The sequence below is a fragment of the Numenius arquata genome, chromosome 4 (assembly GCF_964106895.1).
Source record: "Numenius arquata chromosome 4, bNumArq3.hap1.1, whole genome shotgun sequence".
NCBI classification, from domain to species: Eukaryota; Metazoa; Chordata; class Aves; order Charadriiformes; family Scolopacidae; genus Numenius; species Numenius arquata.
The window spans coordinates 73,394,239-73,408,598 of NC_133579.1; the positions used below are offsets into that span (position 1 = coordinate 73,394,239).

General features: G+C 45.7%; 1 protein-coding gene across 1 annotated transcript in view; it reads left to right on the forward strand.

Moving 5' to 3' along the window:
• Nucleotides 1-14,150, forward strand: part of VOPP1 (VOPP1 WW domain binding protein) — a 74,253-nt gene extending 60,103 nt beyond the window's left edge. The window contains exons 3-5 of the mRNA XM_074146694.1: nucleotides 7,341-7,418; nucleotides 9,346-9,482; nucleotides 13,685-14,150. Of these exons, the coding sequence (XP_074002795.1) occupies nucleotides 7,341-7,418; nucleotides 9,346-9,482; nucleotides 13,685-13,866 (397 nt within the window). The 3' untranslated portion in view covers nucleotides 13,867-14,150. The remainder of the gene's footprint in view (nucleotides 1-7,340; nucleotides 7,419-9,345; nucleotides 9,483-13,684) is intronic.
• Nucleotides 14,151-14,360: the final 210 nt, after the last annotated feature.

Sequence of the window (14,360 nt, forward strand, 5' to 3'; positions counted from 1 at the left end):
TCCGAGGGATCACCTTTGCTGCGTCTAAGAAAAGAAGTGAAATGCTTTTGGGTGCTGAGAACTTATGACTGCAGATAACTGTGGTGGAGTTGTGTCCCGTCTGAAAATTAGGGCTGCCTGTGTACAAAGACGTGCCGAGGAGACACAACCAACTCTAGGACCGAGGCTGGAAGGTAGATGTTGCCTGTCACTGTGCTCCACCAGCCAAAGACCTTGGTAATACACCGTTTCTCAAGCATTTAAGTGAAGCCCAGTGGAGGGATGTGGCCTTTGTGTTTCAGTGTCTTTCTGGAAAGATATTAAACCACTTTGGGACTCAGAAATCATTACTTAGGTGTGACTCCTGAGTGCAGAGTTGGACTCTCTTATTTGCTTTCCATGTTCAGTGGGCTGCTGTAGCAAAATGGATTCCTTAGAATAACCTCTCCACCATGCTTGTAGCGTTAAGCCCCTCCACTTGGCTGGTGTTCTTCCTCGTGGATGCAGTCCATAATCTGGGTCTTTCCTTACATAGCAGTAAGGCAATGGCTTTGCTTTGAAAACTGCTTTTTTATAGAAAGGTGGAAATGCACATACAGAACAGCCTGAAATGAATTAATCGATGGTGAAATAAACTTGGTAGAAAAATAACTCCCTCAGTTACTTGGTACACCTTCTGTTGATGCTCTTCCTCATTCCTCATCCGTCAGATCTAATTCTGAGTCTTGTGGCAGCTGTGTCTAGTCCCGTTGAACTCAGTGGCATTACTCCTCATTCATAGCACAGACAAGACTCTGAGCTTCACCAGACTTGTTTCTACTAGTCACTTTGTGATGGTTGCCTGCTTTTTTTCCTTTTCGTTTCACGGCTCGTTTGATATTTCTCTGTTCAGCATCTCTGTATCCTGGCAGCTGAGTTCCAAATAGATTAAATCTTTTTTCTTTTTCTTTTTTTTTTTTTTTAACTTTTTTGTCCTAGAACAAGTAAACACATCTGGGTGCTTCAGCTGTCTGCCTTCATCTGTTCAATGGTAGCAGACCTGAGCCTTCTGGCTTTGAGGGCTCAGCGTTGAGTCTGCCTGGAGGTGACCCAGCCTTCAGCGGTTCATCCCTTCCAGTTCTTGTCAGCGCTTGTGATTCTCCTTCTGGTCTTTTGCCTGTGCCGGTTCTGGCTACAGAACACTGGTTAGAAATCATGCAGTTTACTGTATCTGGTTGTTGTGAGGAGGTTGTGGCTTTCTTTCACCCTCCCATCCTCTGTCCCTGTGTCTGCAGGAGGGTTTCTGCCACTACACGTGGATTAACAATATATGTCTTGTTGTACTCCTCCAAAAGACATTGCTAATCAAACATCTTAAATGTTAAATCAGGTTTCGGCACGTACGCAAACAGTTTAGAGACAAAACCTAAGAACAGTATGGCCTGCATTTCAAAGGGAAGGCGTTGATGGGGACTACCCGTGTTGGGTGAGGACAGGGGATGTTATCAGACCACTGTGACCACACAATCTGCTGAAGACTCCAATCCTTGCTTTACCTCTTTAATTTCTCCAGTTTTTAGCAAGTGTCAGTCAGGGAATTATTTTTAGATGCAGCTCTTTTCCTGCAGCAGCTCTATTAAGAAGGGGCTTGTTCAGATGTGTAGATGCAGGTATAAGTGGAAAAGAGCTTCTGGATCGTTTTGTTGAGCAGTTATTATCCACAGAACACATGCAAGTCTGGGAATTGGGTCATCCCGTATACCCTTACATGAAACTTTGTGCTTTGCTTGTCCGTTAAGGAAAGAAGTTCAGCATCATTTAAGTGTGAGCCCGTATAAAAAAGCTTGTTGCTGTGCTCAGGTGGTGTAACTTTGATCTCTGACGCAGCAGTTCCATGGTGTGTTAGCAGGACAAGTCGTTGGACATGCAGATGCATTCCTTTCACTCTCCTGAATTATGAATGAAAAGATGTACCTTCTAAATCATAAATCGCATTGCAGACAGTTTGCAAAAGGAAGGCCGTGCGCTTGGGGAATCACGGAATCAGGGAATTGTCAGAGTTGGAAGGGACCTCTAGAGATCATCTAGTCCAACTCCCCTGCAGATTAGGAAAGTAACTAATGGATAATGTCTTATCCTATGTAATGGGTTAAGTTTTGATCTCGGAAACAAGCATTACCCTAGGGAAATGCAGTTCTTGGGATCGTTGTTGATGTGTGGAAGGAGGAAAATGGGCTTTAGAAACATCTTCTGTCAGAGATGGGCTCAGTCCAGTTCGGATCCATAGTAAGGCTTGTTCTTCATCTGGCATTGGGCACAACTGGTTCTTTGCTGTTAAGCAGAGCTAAAGTACAAGTTTAATTTAAGGGATATGCATATCAATTCAATAAGTATATGTGTGTGTGTGCTTAATTGTTTTCTTCTGAACCAGGGTCTTAATTCTGCTGGGATTTGCTGTCAGGCAATAAGAAATAGTACGTCAAAGACTGATTATACTTAAGCTTGTATGTTACCCCATTAATAAGGTGATTGAATTGTTGCCTTTTGCCTGCTAATGAATATGGCTTTTGTGAGTAAGTTCATTTTCTTGTAATTGGGACTGATGTTGGCAGAAGTTGTGTTGTTTTTTGGTAGCACATTGAATCAAGAACAAGAGATTAGCAGAGCTTCCGTGGTACCCGACAGCGGTATCAGCAAATGGGCCGTTTGTTCTTCCAGCCTTTGTTGGGGCTGCTGGGGAATGCAAACAGCAGGTTGTCATCATGGTGTCGTCTTTGATTCCAGGCACCTCCACATGGGTACCTGTAGAGGAATAACCCCCTGCACCGGTACAGATTGGGGGCTGACCTGCTGGAGAGAAGCTCTGAGGAAAAAGACCTGGGAGTCCTGGTGGACAACAGGATGGCCATGAGCCAGCAATGTGCCCTTGTGGCCAAGAAAGCCAAGGGCATCCTGGGGGGCTTCAGGAAGAGTGTGACCAGCAGGTGGAGGGAGGTCATCCTCCCCCTCTGCTCTGCCCTGGGGAGGCCCCATCTGGAGCACTGGGTCCAGTCCTGGGCTCCCCAGTTCAAGCAGGACAGGGAACTGCTGGAGAGGGTACAGCAGAGGGCTGCAAAGATGATGAGGGACCTGGAGCATCTCTCTTAGGAGGAGAGGCTGAGGGACTTGGGTCTTCTTAGTCTGGAGAAGAGAAGGCTGAGGGGGGATCTGATCAACACCTATAAATACTTAAAGGGTGGGTGTCAGGAGGATGGGGCCAGTCTTTTTTCAGTGGTGCCCAGTGACAGGACAAGAGGGAATGGGCACAAACTTGAACACAAGAAGTTCCATCTCAACGTGAGGAGGAACTTCTTTCCTGTGAGGGTGGCAGAGCCCTGGAAGAGGCTGCTCAGAGAGGTGGTGGAGTCTCCTTCTCTGGAGACATTCCAGACCCACCTGGACACGTTCCTGTGGGACCTGCTCTGGGTGGACCTGCTTTGGCAGGGGGTTGGACTAGATGATCTCCAGAGGTCCCTTCCAACCCCATAGCATTCTGTGATTCTGTACTTGCATCTGTCCTCGCAGGCATGCAAAATCAAGCGACTGTTTGGTTTTATGGGTAAAAAGTGAAAGGATTAGTAGTGTCAGGTCTCGAAGGGATTTCCCTCCAAGTCGTGATCCTGATTTAGCGTCGCAGATCCACCCAGCAAATGCAGTGCTTAGCCTTGGATGAGTTGCCTCGGAAAGCTTACTGGCTGTGGTAAAATGGAGCTTCTGTACACACAGCCGCAGTGAGAGACTCCTCCAGCCTTTGCAACATCATTTTCAGGCATTTGAAAGTGCAGTCATCCATGTAGGAGACGGAACTTCTCTTTGATGGCCTGTTTGTTTGCCATTCAGTGGTCTCAGGAGCTTCATAAACACTTAGCAGTTGAGCTTTTTTGTCTTCCAGCTGGTACTTTCTTCCTCTCTTGCAGAAGAAAAGCTAAGCCACTGAGGCTTAAAAAATGGTGCTGACTTGTAGCCTAGACAATTTGGGGATAAAAAATAAAAAGTAAACTCAGGTACTATGCTCCCTGTACAGATGCTGTTTTAATTTTGGTGGTTTGAGTGACCATAATTGTGTATTTTAAAATAACCTTTTCCCATCTCTTCTGGCTCTGGAGAAAACAGATGCAAAATAAGTGAGGCAAGGGGGGGTGCCTGATGGAGGTGTACGTGAAGCCTCCCTGTTTTAGTTTAGCTTTTAATACAAGTTCAGTCATTGGGGCTTGATCTGGGAAAGGGTTTTGGGGCCAGAAGCCAGCTTGATGCATCCGCTCCCCATCCTGCTTGTGGTCAGGTGTAGGTGTGTCTGGGCTGATAGAACCAGCTTCTGGAGACCCAGATAAAAGACTGCTCACATCCCTAAAATCCTTCTATAACAGCCTTACTTGCCTCAAAAAAAGGTTACAAGAGGGCAGTCATAGAATCATAGAATAGAATCATAGAATCGTCCAGGTTGGAAGAGACCCTTGGGATCATCGAGTCCAACCAGTCCCCCGGCGATGTTGGGAACTCATTTCCTTTCTTTCATGGATGTGAGTGTGGCTCTTCCTTCTAAAACATGGAGCAGCAGGAATGGGTGGGAAGCAGTTTTATTTGCTAGCGCAAGTTGCTCACAAGGGAAGAGACTGATGTTCATTTGCTACCTCCACCTCATTCCTTCTAGATTTACAGGCTCTGTTTCCGCGCCATAGATCTGCTTTTCTGTCCTGACAAACCTTAAAAACTCCTTGATGCACAACATCAGCAAAAGGAACAAGTGCCCATCAGTGTGGATGGCGCTTAAAGAAGCGTATTAAAGAGCAACAAGGGGTACCATGACCACTGTTTTAACAGAAGGCAGCGTCTGCCACCCTGTTTTGAAAGGGGCCTGATCCTGTCCATGCATTTAACGTGTCTTGAAAGCTCCTGTTGTGTTGATCCAGTTGGGGAGCATGGAATTCCTCGGTCCCGATTGGACTGAAGTTAATGCTGACTTGCTAAGTCTTGTTTGTAGTTTTGTGATACCCGGTAGCTTTGAGTATGAGCGGTTTCTTCGGGTCCTGGCAAGCTTTAAAGAAGAAAGGTTGGAGTTTGAGTCGTTTTGAGGTTCAGGGATACCAAAGTGGGTGATTTGTCTTTTGGCATGAGCAACTTATCCTGCTCGAGTCTCAGACCGGGTGCCTGAGTATATTAATGGACCTTGCCGTGCTGATCGTGCCGGATCCTCCGGCTTGTTTGAATAAATCCTGCCGATTTATCATCAGGAGATTGTGTAACCGTTTTCACTTGCAAAACAACTGATTATAGAGCATCCTCCTCTGGCTGCATCCTCCTCTGTCCCCAAGTTAGAGGCTGAAGCCTATGTGGCTGGACGTATATTGTGAGCGAAGGCTTGTTAATTGAGCGTGTAAACGTGTAATTGTCTGTACAATTATCCAATTGATTTTTTTCTTTAGCTTTGCATACAAATATGGGAGCACAGTCGTGCAGTTGGGTAAATTTTCCAAAACCAGATGCTTAATTAAAACTATGCATTGAGCATACAGATGTGAACACCACTAAAAAGATCGATCCGGTTGCGGTAACCTCCTCTTTTCTTTCGGCATGTCGATACGTTAATCTGAACGTGCTCATCCAAGTCTGTCACATACCGTGGTTTCTGTATCACCTTTGTCCTTTTTAGATACATAGAGCGTTTCATTGGTGTGGGAAATGGCAGTTACCACAGAAATTTTCAGAGGACGCTGAATGTTTGTGCTGGCTTTTAGTGGAGTTGTAACTTGTGCATACAGTGGTTGGTGCTATAAAGCCTTTCAAACAGTTCTATTCCATACGAAATATTAAGCTGAAAAGTGGGTTATTGTTTGCTTTTTTATTTTGGAGGAAAGCCTACTTAAATAACGGGAGTTGTTTGCAGTTGCAGTCCAATGCAACTTCTGAGAAGCAAAAAATGCCATAAATTTGCAAAGAACAGTATGCTTGAAGTTTTCTCTGCACTCAGTAGTTTCTCTGTTTGGAAGCTGCTGATTTGCAAAGAATGAAAGATCTGGCAGTTTCAGCTTTTCAATTCTTGTTTGATGCAGTGAATAAAACCCCAAATGGCTCATGTTTGCGGTCTGCAGTGTTCGTTTACTGTGAAAGAAAACACAGTAATACTGCTTTTCTTTATAACGTGTCCTTTTAGAGAGAATTAAACACTACATTCATACTACTTTTTGAGGTGGCTTTAAAATTTTCAATAACATGCAAAAAGTTCCTGAGCAATGCTATGGTGATAGGAGAGTGGTAGAGCTGTGCCATGGATGTGTACGTGTGATTGACAACTTTATCCGGCTGTTGCGGTTTCGGCTGAATTTACCAAAACCAGACCGACAGATGGCCCTCCCCCTCCCTTTACCCCCCCAAAAGAGGAGAGAGGAGGAGAAAGAGATAAGGAGATTCAGAAGTTTAGAATGAACTAAACTACTTTAATGAAGAATTAATATTAAAATAAAAATAAAGAAGAAAACAATGAAATAGATACAGTATATACAAAACCGTATCAAGCTCCCAGGATGACAGTCACGTCACCGGCAGGCACTGGGGAAGTCCCAGACTGGACTCGGCGATGGATGGGAACTGGATTCCAGCTCTGAGTCAGGAACACACGGATCGGGATCAAAGGCAGATGAACAGACAGAGTCCTCTCTGGACGTCGGCCATCGCAGGAAGGGGCTGACCCTTTGATCCCTCAGCTTTTATACTGAGCGTGGGGCAGATGGGATGGAATAGCCCAGTTGGTCAGGTTTGGGTCACCTCTCCTGTCCACTCCTCCCCACCGATGTGACCCCTCTACGTTTTTCCGTTTCCGATCTTCTAAGGGGGCAAATAAGGAAATGGGCTGCCCTTGGTTGTTACAGCAATAAGGATAAGCAAGGGCCTCCCTGCTCACCATCCCTTGGCATGGAGCACAAACATTGGGCTGATCATTCTGAGAACGAGCAGTTTTCTCCACAATGTGCCGTTAATTTCAGAGAGTTAGAGGAGGCCTGGCTAGGATGGAAAGTTACAGAACAGAAAATTGGTTCGGTTTTACTTCAAACCGGGACACCAGCCAAGGGTAGTCTGTTCTTATTCATAGACCCACGGAGTGGTTTGGGTTGGAAGGGACCTCCAAAGATCATCTAGTCCAACTCCCCTGCCATGGGCAGGGACATCCGCCATTAGATCAGGTTGCTCAAAGCCCCATCCAACCTGAGCTTGAGCACTTCCAGGAGGCTTTGCCTCCCAAGCTCATGGCTCGGGCAGGGGTGTGAAGGGGCATCAGTGCCGGGGAATGCCGTTTTACTCTGAGTGACAACCACTTCCCTAACACCCTGTTCTCTATTTCTCTGCAGATGTCGCTCCTATGAGGATTGCTGTGGTTCCAGATGCTGTGTAAGAGCTCTCTCTATCCAGCGACTATGGTATTTTTGGTAGGTCAGAGCCTTTGGCAATTTTCTGTTTGTCCCATTTGTAGGACTTGAATCAGCCTTGAAACCCAACCCTAGGATGTGAAAGTAAAATAGGTACTTTATTCAGTTTATGTGTACACTGTCTAAATGCAAGGACTTTGGTTTCTTGCTTGTAAAATTCTCCCGATGTAGTGAGAAAACACTGGAAAAGTGTTTTCATGTGAGGTTGACCTTTCCTGCTTCTGTGTCCTGTTGGTCTGTACAGTCAGCGATCCCACTTTTATCCAAAATTGCTGAATTCCTTATGCGTGTCCCAGCTACTACCATTTTGTCCAGTTTTGTTGGGCGCTCTGTTTTAAAAGAGGATTGTATAAGGAGGATTGTGCATTTAGGCAGGGCTTAAGACATTCTTGCCAGCCGAACCGAGGCTTCAATTAAAAAGAAAGAGAGGTACGTTTATGGCTGTGAGGATTTCACTGGAGATGACAGCAAGGGAAAAGAAGGCAGAAAGATTTGAGCTTGTGGAACCAGCAGCTCAGTAATCTGGATAAAGCTTAAACTAATCACTGTTACATGCATAATGAAAAAATAAGGTGAATTCTTTTAGGAGAGGAATTTAAGAAAGCACCTGAATAAAACCTTCTCATTACGGTAGAGAGAAAGCAAAAGCTCTCCTAGAAAACCTGATTTCAAGCATTTTTATGTAGAATTTGAAGACTGCTTAAAAAAAAGCCTTCAAAATTGAAACAAATAAACACCGAAAACCAGAAGCCTGATATGTACAATAATACAGAGATTTCCTGAAGCTGACTGTGGGATTTCAGTGTACAATCCTTACTGATATAACTGAAGAGCTCTGCATCTCAATCCCTGGGGTGACGTCGTAAATCTCTGTTTTTCTGTTTGGAACAAATCCTTTGCAGGAACGCTGCCAAAAGGGAATGTATTAATATTGGCTCAGGGAAACGGGACCTCCTTATGCTCTCATTTCCACCCTTTGCATGAAATACCTCTCGCTGCCGTGTGCACAGAACCACAGAATGATACGTGGATGGAAGGTACCTCTGGAGATCATTTAGTCCAACCCTGCCCAGAGAGGTGGTGGAGTCTCCGTCTCTGGAGACATTCAAAACCCACCTGGACACGTTCCTGTGCAACCTGCTCTGGGTGGACCTGCTTTGGCAGGGGGGTTGGACTAGATGATCTCCAGAGATCCCTTCCAACCCCATAGCATTCTGTGATTCTGTGTGACAGTTTAGTCAGGTCAGAAAAGGAGCTGAGAGGAGCGGAACTGTAGCAATACGATGTCGTTCTCCTTGAGAATGTATATTCCATCTAGGAAGCACAAAGCAAAGCTTGTCGTCTTCAGTGCTGAACGCTTCAGTCTTCTGGCTTGACGTTAAATGCCGGCTACCGTATTGCCCATGGGAGACAAAATTGCTGTTGAGTAAATTAAGAACATCTAATAACTTTATTTTAAGGGCAACTGCAGAATAGTGTTCCTCTTTGTACAGCCAGTCCCCCAGAAACCTTCTGGCCGGCCTTGATGCTGTAAAAGCGAGGCTTGTATCCAGGAGATGCAGTTTGAAATTATACGGACCTGGAATTTCAGTTCAGCATCCTGGTGGCAAAGGTCAGGTATGAACCTGGTCTTCCCAAACGTTCAAGGGCATTTTAGTTTCAGGTTTGTATTTTTAGTATCAGATTTGTATTTCGATGCCAGAAAACATCGGCCAATAGTACTAATTGCTAAAGGTGTCTGTATTATATCCATAAATGCTCCAAGATGTGGCCATCTCAAAATAACACAGGCCTGCTCTCAAGTGACAGCCCATCTGAGAAACCCCGATAAAACTCATAGACTGGTGATTGCTAGATGATGGTCTGTTTCTGTCAACAAATAGGCTGAATGCGGGTGGATTTTGACTTCCCTCTTCTCTCTGCCTAGGTTCCTTTTGATGATGGGAGTTTTGTTCTGTTGTGGAGCCGGTTTCTTTATCCGAAGGCGGATGTACCCTCCTCCACTAGTAGAAGAACCTACTTTTAACGTGTCTTACACCAGACAACCAGTCAACACTGCATCAGGTCAGAGACTGCTCATTAAACAAGTTTCACTAATTTCTTACCCAGGCATTTAAAAAGGGTGGGTTTGGGGAGTTGATTGGTTTGGTTTTTTGGAAACTATGGCTTTTGGACAAGGAATTGCACTGCATTAAACCCTGCCACCACTTCCTGTGATGAGTGAAGTCTTCTGCCTTCCAAAGGATGTAATTCAGCTGCAGCAGTGTTTTTGAATCCCAGGGTGACAGGACTTTCAGTTCCATTCTGTTTTGGTTCCTAATACCATTAGCTGTGTGTCCATGCATGGAAGGAGGATAGCAAGTTCTCACTTTGCAGCGTAGACAAAATGATACGTATCCAAAATGAACAGTGACATGAAGGAAGAGTTTTAAATACAGTTGATAACGTTTGGCAGAGGTGAGGGAAAGCCTAATATTTTTCTTCCGCGGTCTTAACTATCTTGTAAGTCTTCTCTTTTTGATTTGCTGGGCTACAGTTTTTCTGCAGCGATGGTCCTTCTCCCCTTCTCGGTCCGGTTGCTCGCTGGGCAGCAATGGCTGTGATCATCAGGAGGATCTACCTCGTGATGGCTCCTCTAAGTTTCCCATTTCTTACCCTTTGGCTGCTTATATATAGACCCAGTGGGGAGAATCCAGCAGAATCAGAGTCGCCTGTAAGCAGAAGATGTTTGTGCCTTATGGAAGCATTTTGAATCCAGCTGTCTCTAGTTGGAAGACCTTCCACGGTGCTGAGATTGTATCTGAGTGCACGCTCGGGTGCTTGCCTTTCTCCCTGCCTCAGCAAGGCCAAACCGAGACATTTTTAACTGCTCTCCAGATGGCATAAGCCAGTGCTAACTTGTGCCTGCGAAAACACACGCGTACACACCCCCTCAGGTACGCTTGGTACGCTGACACTTTTCCTCCCAGGCTGTCATTTTGCCACATGTTTTTAGAGAGAACCGAAGGCAGAGGATAATTACCTTTTCTGACAACTGTTTTGGAATTCGCAGGGTTTTTTTTCTTGTTTCATACTGGCTCGGAAGTGGAAATACAACTAAATATTTCGTATTGAGAAGGCAGATCTCTCTGAAAATTTGCTGCCTCAAACCTCGTTATCAAAAGTCATCTTCTGAACCATTACATCTGTGTAATATTGTGGCTGCATCAAGACAGCCTCCTTAGAAAAGTGTCCTGAACCCCTCTCTGGCTAGTTGTGGCTACGAACCTTGTGCAGGGATGCGGCGTTCAGGCTCCTTCCCCGGTCACGCCAGCTGTTGCACACCCACGTGCCTTGCACGGGCTTTGGAAATGCTCGCTCTTCCACCCTTAAGCACGTACCCGTGGACAGGTGTTTCCCCCGGCTCTCACAAAGGGCTAAATGGATAAAAAGATGTTACAGATGCAAACTAACATTTCCTTTACCGCCTTCTTTTTTTTTTTTTTTTTCTTTTTTTTTTTACATAGTAAAGGTTTCTTAGGGCTTCCATTCTGCATCTGTTTTTCTGCCTGCCTGAACAAACATTTCCACAGAGAGCATTTATTGGGAGGGAGCCAAACGAACTAAAACTATATTTTTAAGCCTGAAAAATAACCTCAAGATTATGTGAACGGGGAGCGTCTTTGGTTGGATTGGCAAATACTGGGTTTAATTTTAGAGCACGGTTTTAGTTTTTCACGGAACGCAAATTGTGGGCAACTACAAAATAAGCATAAGCCCTTTGGCAACCTGCTTATACCACCTGCTTCCAGGCTGTTATTGCTGTTTCTTAAAGCTCTGGGCTCTGAGCTGATGCCACCAAATTATTTTTTTCTACTTTTCCTACTATTCTAGGAATATTCAACAGCAAAAGCAATGGGTATTAGTAGCCATTTTCCTCTAGCTTTCCATATCTGGTAGCAGCAGCCAGCTCACGGTTGAGGTGGAGCCCGTGAAACGTGGCTCCTTGCCCATCTCTCCCTCCTTTCCCTTCAGAGATAAGGACAGCATCTTCTGCCATCCCGGCAGCAGCCTGAAGGTGGGAGTGCTTTTTCCGTGGGTCTGACTGGGAAAATGGATTGGACACCTCACCTACAAGCAGGAGTTTGCAGACCTGGTGGTATCTTTCACTTTAGGTCTGGCCTGCATAGCCCCAAACTGTCAGCTCAGGTGCTAGAAAAAGTTGGGTCCCTTTGTAGAGACTTAACAAATACTGAGTTGATCCCACACGGAAATTGATGGTCAGGTGTTGTTTTCTGCTGGGTTTAATGAGCTGAAAATATATCTCAAAAGATGGGTGTCCATACTTCCTTCCCCCCCCCCCCAATTCAATAATAATACATGGAGATTTTAATGAAAATTTATTTGTTTTCTTAAAGAGCAAGCTGCAGTGAGCTGCCTTGCCCTCTCCCACTTCCCCGTGTGGATGGAAACTGCAGAAGTGCAGAGCTGGGCGAGCTTGAACTTGAAAATAAAAATGCTTAAGAAAAAGGCTATAGAAAAAGGTATTAGCCCAGACTTTGGAGAGGTGGGACCCGGCTCCTGTTCCCAGCCTGGCTCTCCCTCAGTCGCGTCCTGATGCTATAGATAGAAGCAGAACAAGGTCTTCTTGTCACCGCAGCAAAAGAAGAGAGGCTGTGGAGCAGCCCTCTTTGCTCAGATGGGCCAAAGGAAAAGGAATGATTGAGTGGAAAATCCACGAGAGGCTGTGTCATTATAGGAAAAACAGACTAGCACCAAAAGAAGAAAACCTGTTGCTCAGCCGTGATTATTATTTATTTTCTTTCCAGTCCAGTCTTATTTAGAGACAGAGAGAAAGAGAAGAAAACTAATTTACATATTCTGATAGAGACAGTCTGTGACTTAATTGCTGGAATGGCATTAAGTCATCTTCCAACACCTGCTGGGATATCTGAGGAGGGCTACATGCCACCTTTGTTATTCCTGGTGGCAGCAGTCTCTGTTAGCCATCATGTGTCACAGCTAAGGAATTTTGCTTTTGATCATATGTTTCCTTTCCTTGTCCCTGCAGGCTCCAACATCATTTCCTAAATCTAATCTGCGCGAAGCAATCTTGTCCCGTTGTGTTGGCCAGCCAGAATTGGCTTCAGCTTGGGTTTTTGCTTCATACGTGTTTACTCCTTAGCCGGGTCTTGCCTTGAAGGGAAGTGATCTATTTGAGATGCACTCTGGCGTACAGGCAGATCCGTACACCACAAAAGAACTGGTGAAGTCCTCTCGTAAGATCTGACACCTGAGTCAGGGCTGCAGGTGTCAGATCTGCAAAGAAACCCCTTTGTCCATCTGGGATCCCACGCCTCTCCTTTCTGCCAGCAGCCTTTCTGTCCAGGGAACTGAGAGGGACTCAGGTGGTACTCAGTTGGGGCAGCGATGCTCTTTCTTTCACTAAATAATTTCCATCGCCTGCAAAATCATAGAATCACAGAATGGTTAGAGTTGGAAGGGACCTTAAAGATCATCCAGTTCCAACCCCCCTGCCATGGGCAGGGACACCTCCCACCAGACCAGGTTGCTCAAAGCCCCATCTAGCCTGGTCTTGAAAACCTTTAAGGATGGGGCATCCACAGCTTCTCTGGGCAACCTGTTCCAGTGTCTCACCACCCTCACAGGAAAGAATTTCTTTCTAGTATCTCATCTAAATCTCCCCTCTTTCAATTTAAAACCATTACCCCTTGTCCTGTCGCTCTACTCCCTGACAAAGAGTCCCTCCCCATCTCTCCTGTAGCCCCTTCAGGTACTGGAAGGCTGCTATAAGGTCTCCCTGGAGCCTTCTCTTCTCCAGGCTGAACAACCCCAGCTCTCTCAGCCTGTCTTCATAGGGGAGGTGCTCCATCCCTCTCATCATCTTCGTGGCCCTCCGCTGGACCCATTCCAAGAGGTCCATGTCCTTCCTGTGTTGAGGACTCCAGAGCTGGACACAGGACTCCAGGTGGGGTCTCACGAGAGCAGAGTAGAGGGGTAGAATCACCTCCCTGGACCTGCTGGCCACGCTTCTTTTGATGCAGCCCAGGACGCGGTTGGCTTTCTTCTGGTGAAATCTCAAGGTGAAATCCCCGCAAGCCTGGATTTTCTCTGAAATGGGGAAAAGGCAGGTCCTTGTCTTTACCCTGATGAACACTTTGAGAAAACTTGTCTGAGAGTTCAGAGCACAGCCCCTGGAAAAGCACAACCGCTGCCTGATTCCCCTGCCGTTGTTGATACCTTTTCTCTCCTTTTCTTTCTTTCAGGGTCACAACAACCCGGAGTGCCGTATTACACAGATCCAGGTGGACCTGTGATGAATCCCATGGCTATGGCTTTCCACGTCCAGCCCAATTCCCCGCAAGGAAACCCGGTTTACCCCCCCCCGCCTTCCTACTGCAACACACCGCCTCCCCCTTACGAGCAGGTGGTGAAATCCTCCACGTGAGGACTCTCTGGCTCTCTGACCTGACTGTGTGAGAAGAAGGTGCCATTGCAAAATGACAGAGATGGAGGGCATCCGCCCTTTTTGAACACTTGCTAGTTCTCCAGCTCCTCTCTCCCTCCCTTCCCTGCACCTTTCCTCATTAAAGTTACATGCAAAGGGGTGATTTTTAAAATTTTTTTCTTTTTTTTTTTTTTTTTTAGTAGAAGTGGATTTTTTTCTTTGTCTTCAAAATGAGAGAAGTTGTCTTTGTAATGCTTTTAATGGAAACCTATATTTAAAACCTGTATGTCTTTCTCTTTATTTATTGTTCGTTTCAATCCTGGGTTTAATTGCGTTGTGGCAGGCTGCTGATAGGAGTTCTTTATACAACCCCGGAGTGATGTGCACTCTCCTAAAACCCCATAGCAGAAAGGCCCTCAGCTAAGGGAAATGACGGAGAAAGAGAGTAGGAGTAGAAGCAGAAGCAGCAAGGCAATGCTTTTACCAGAAATGGT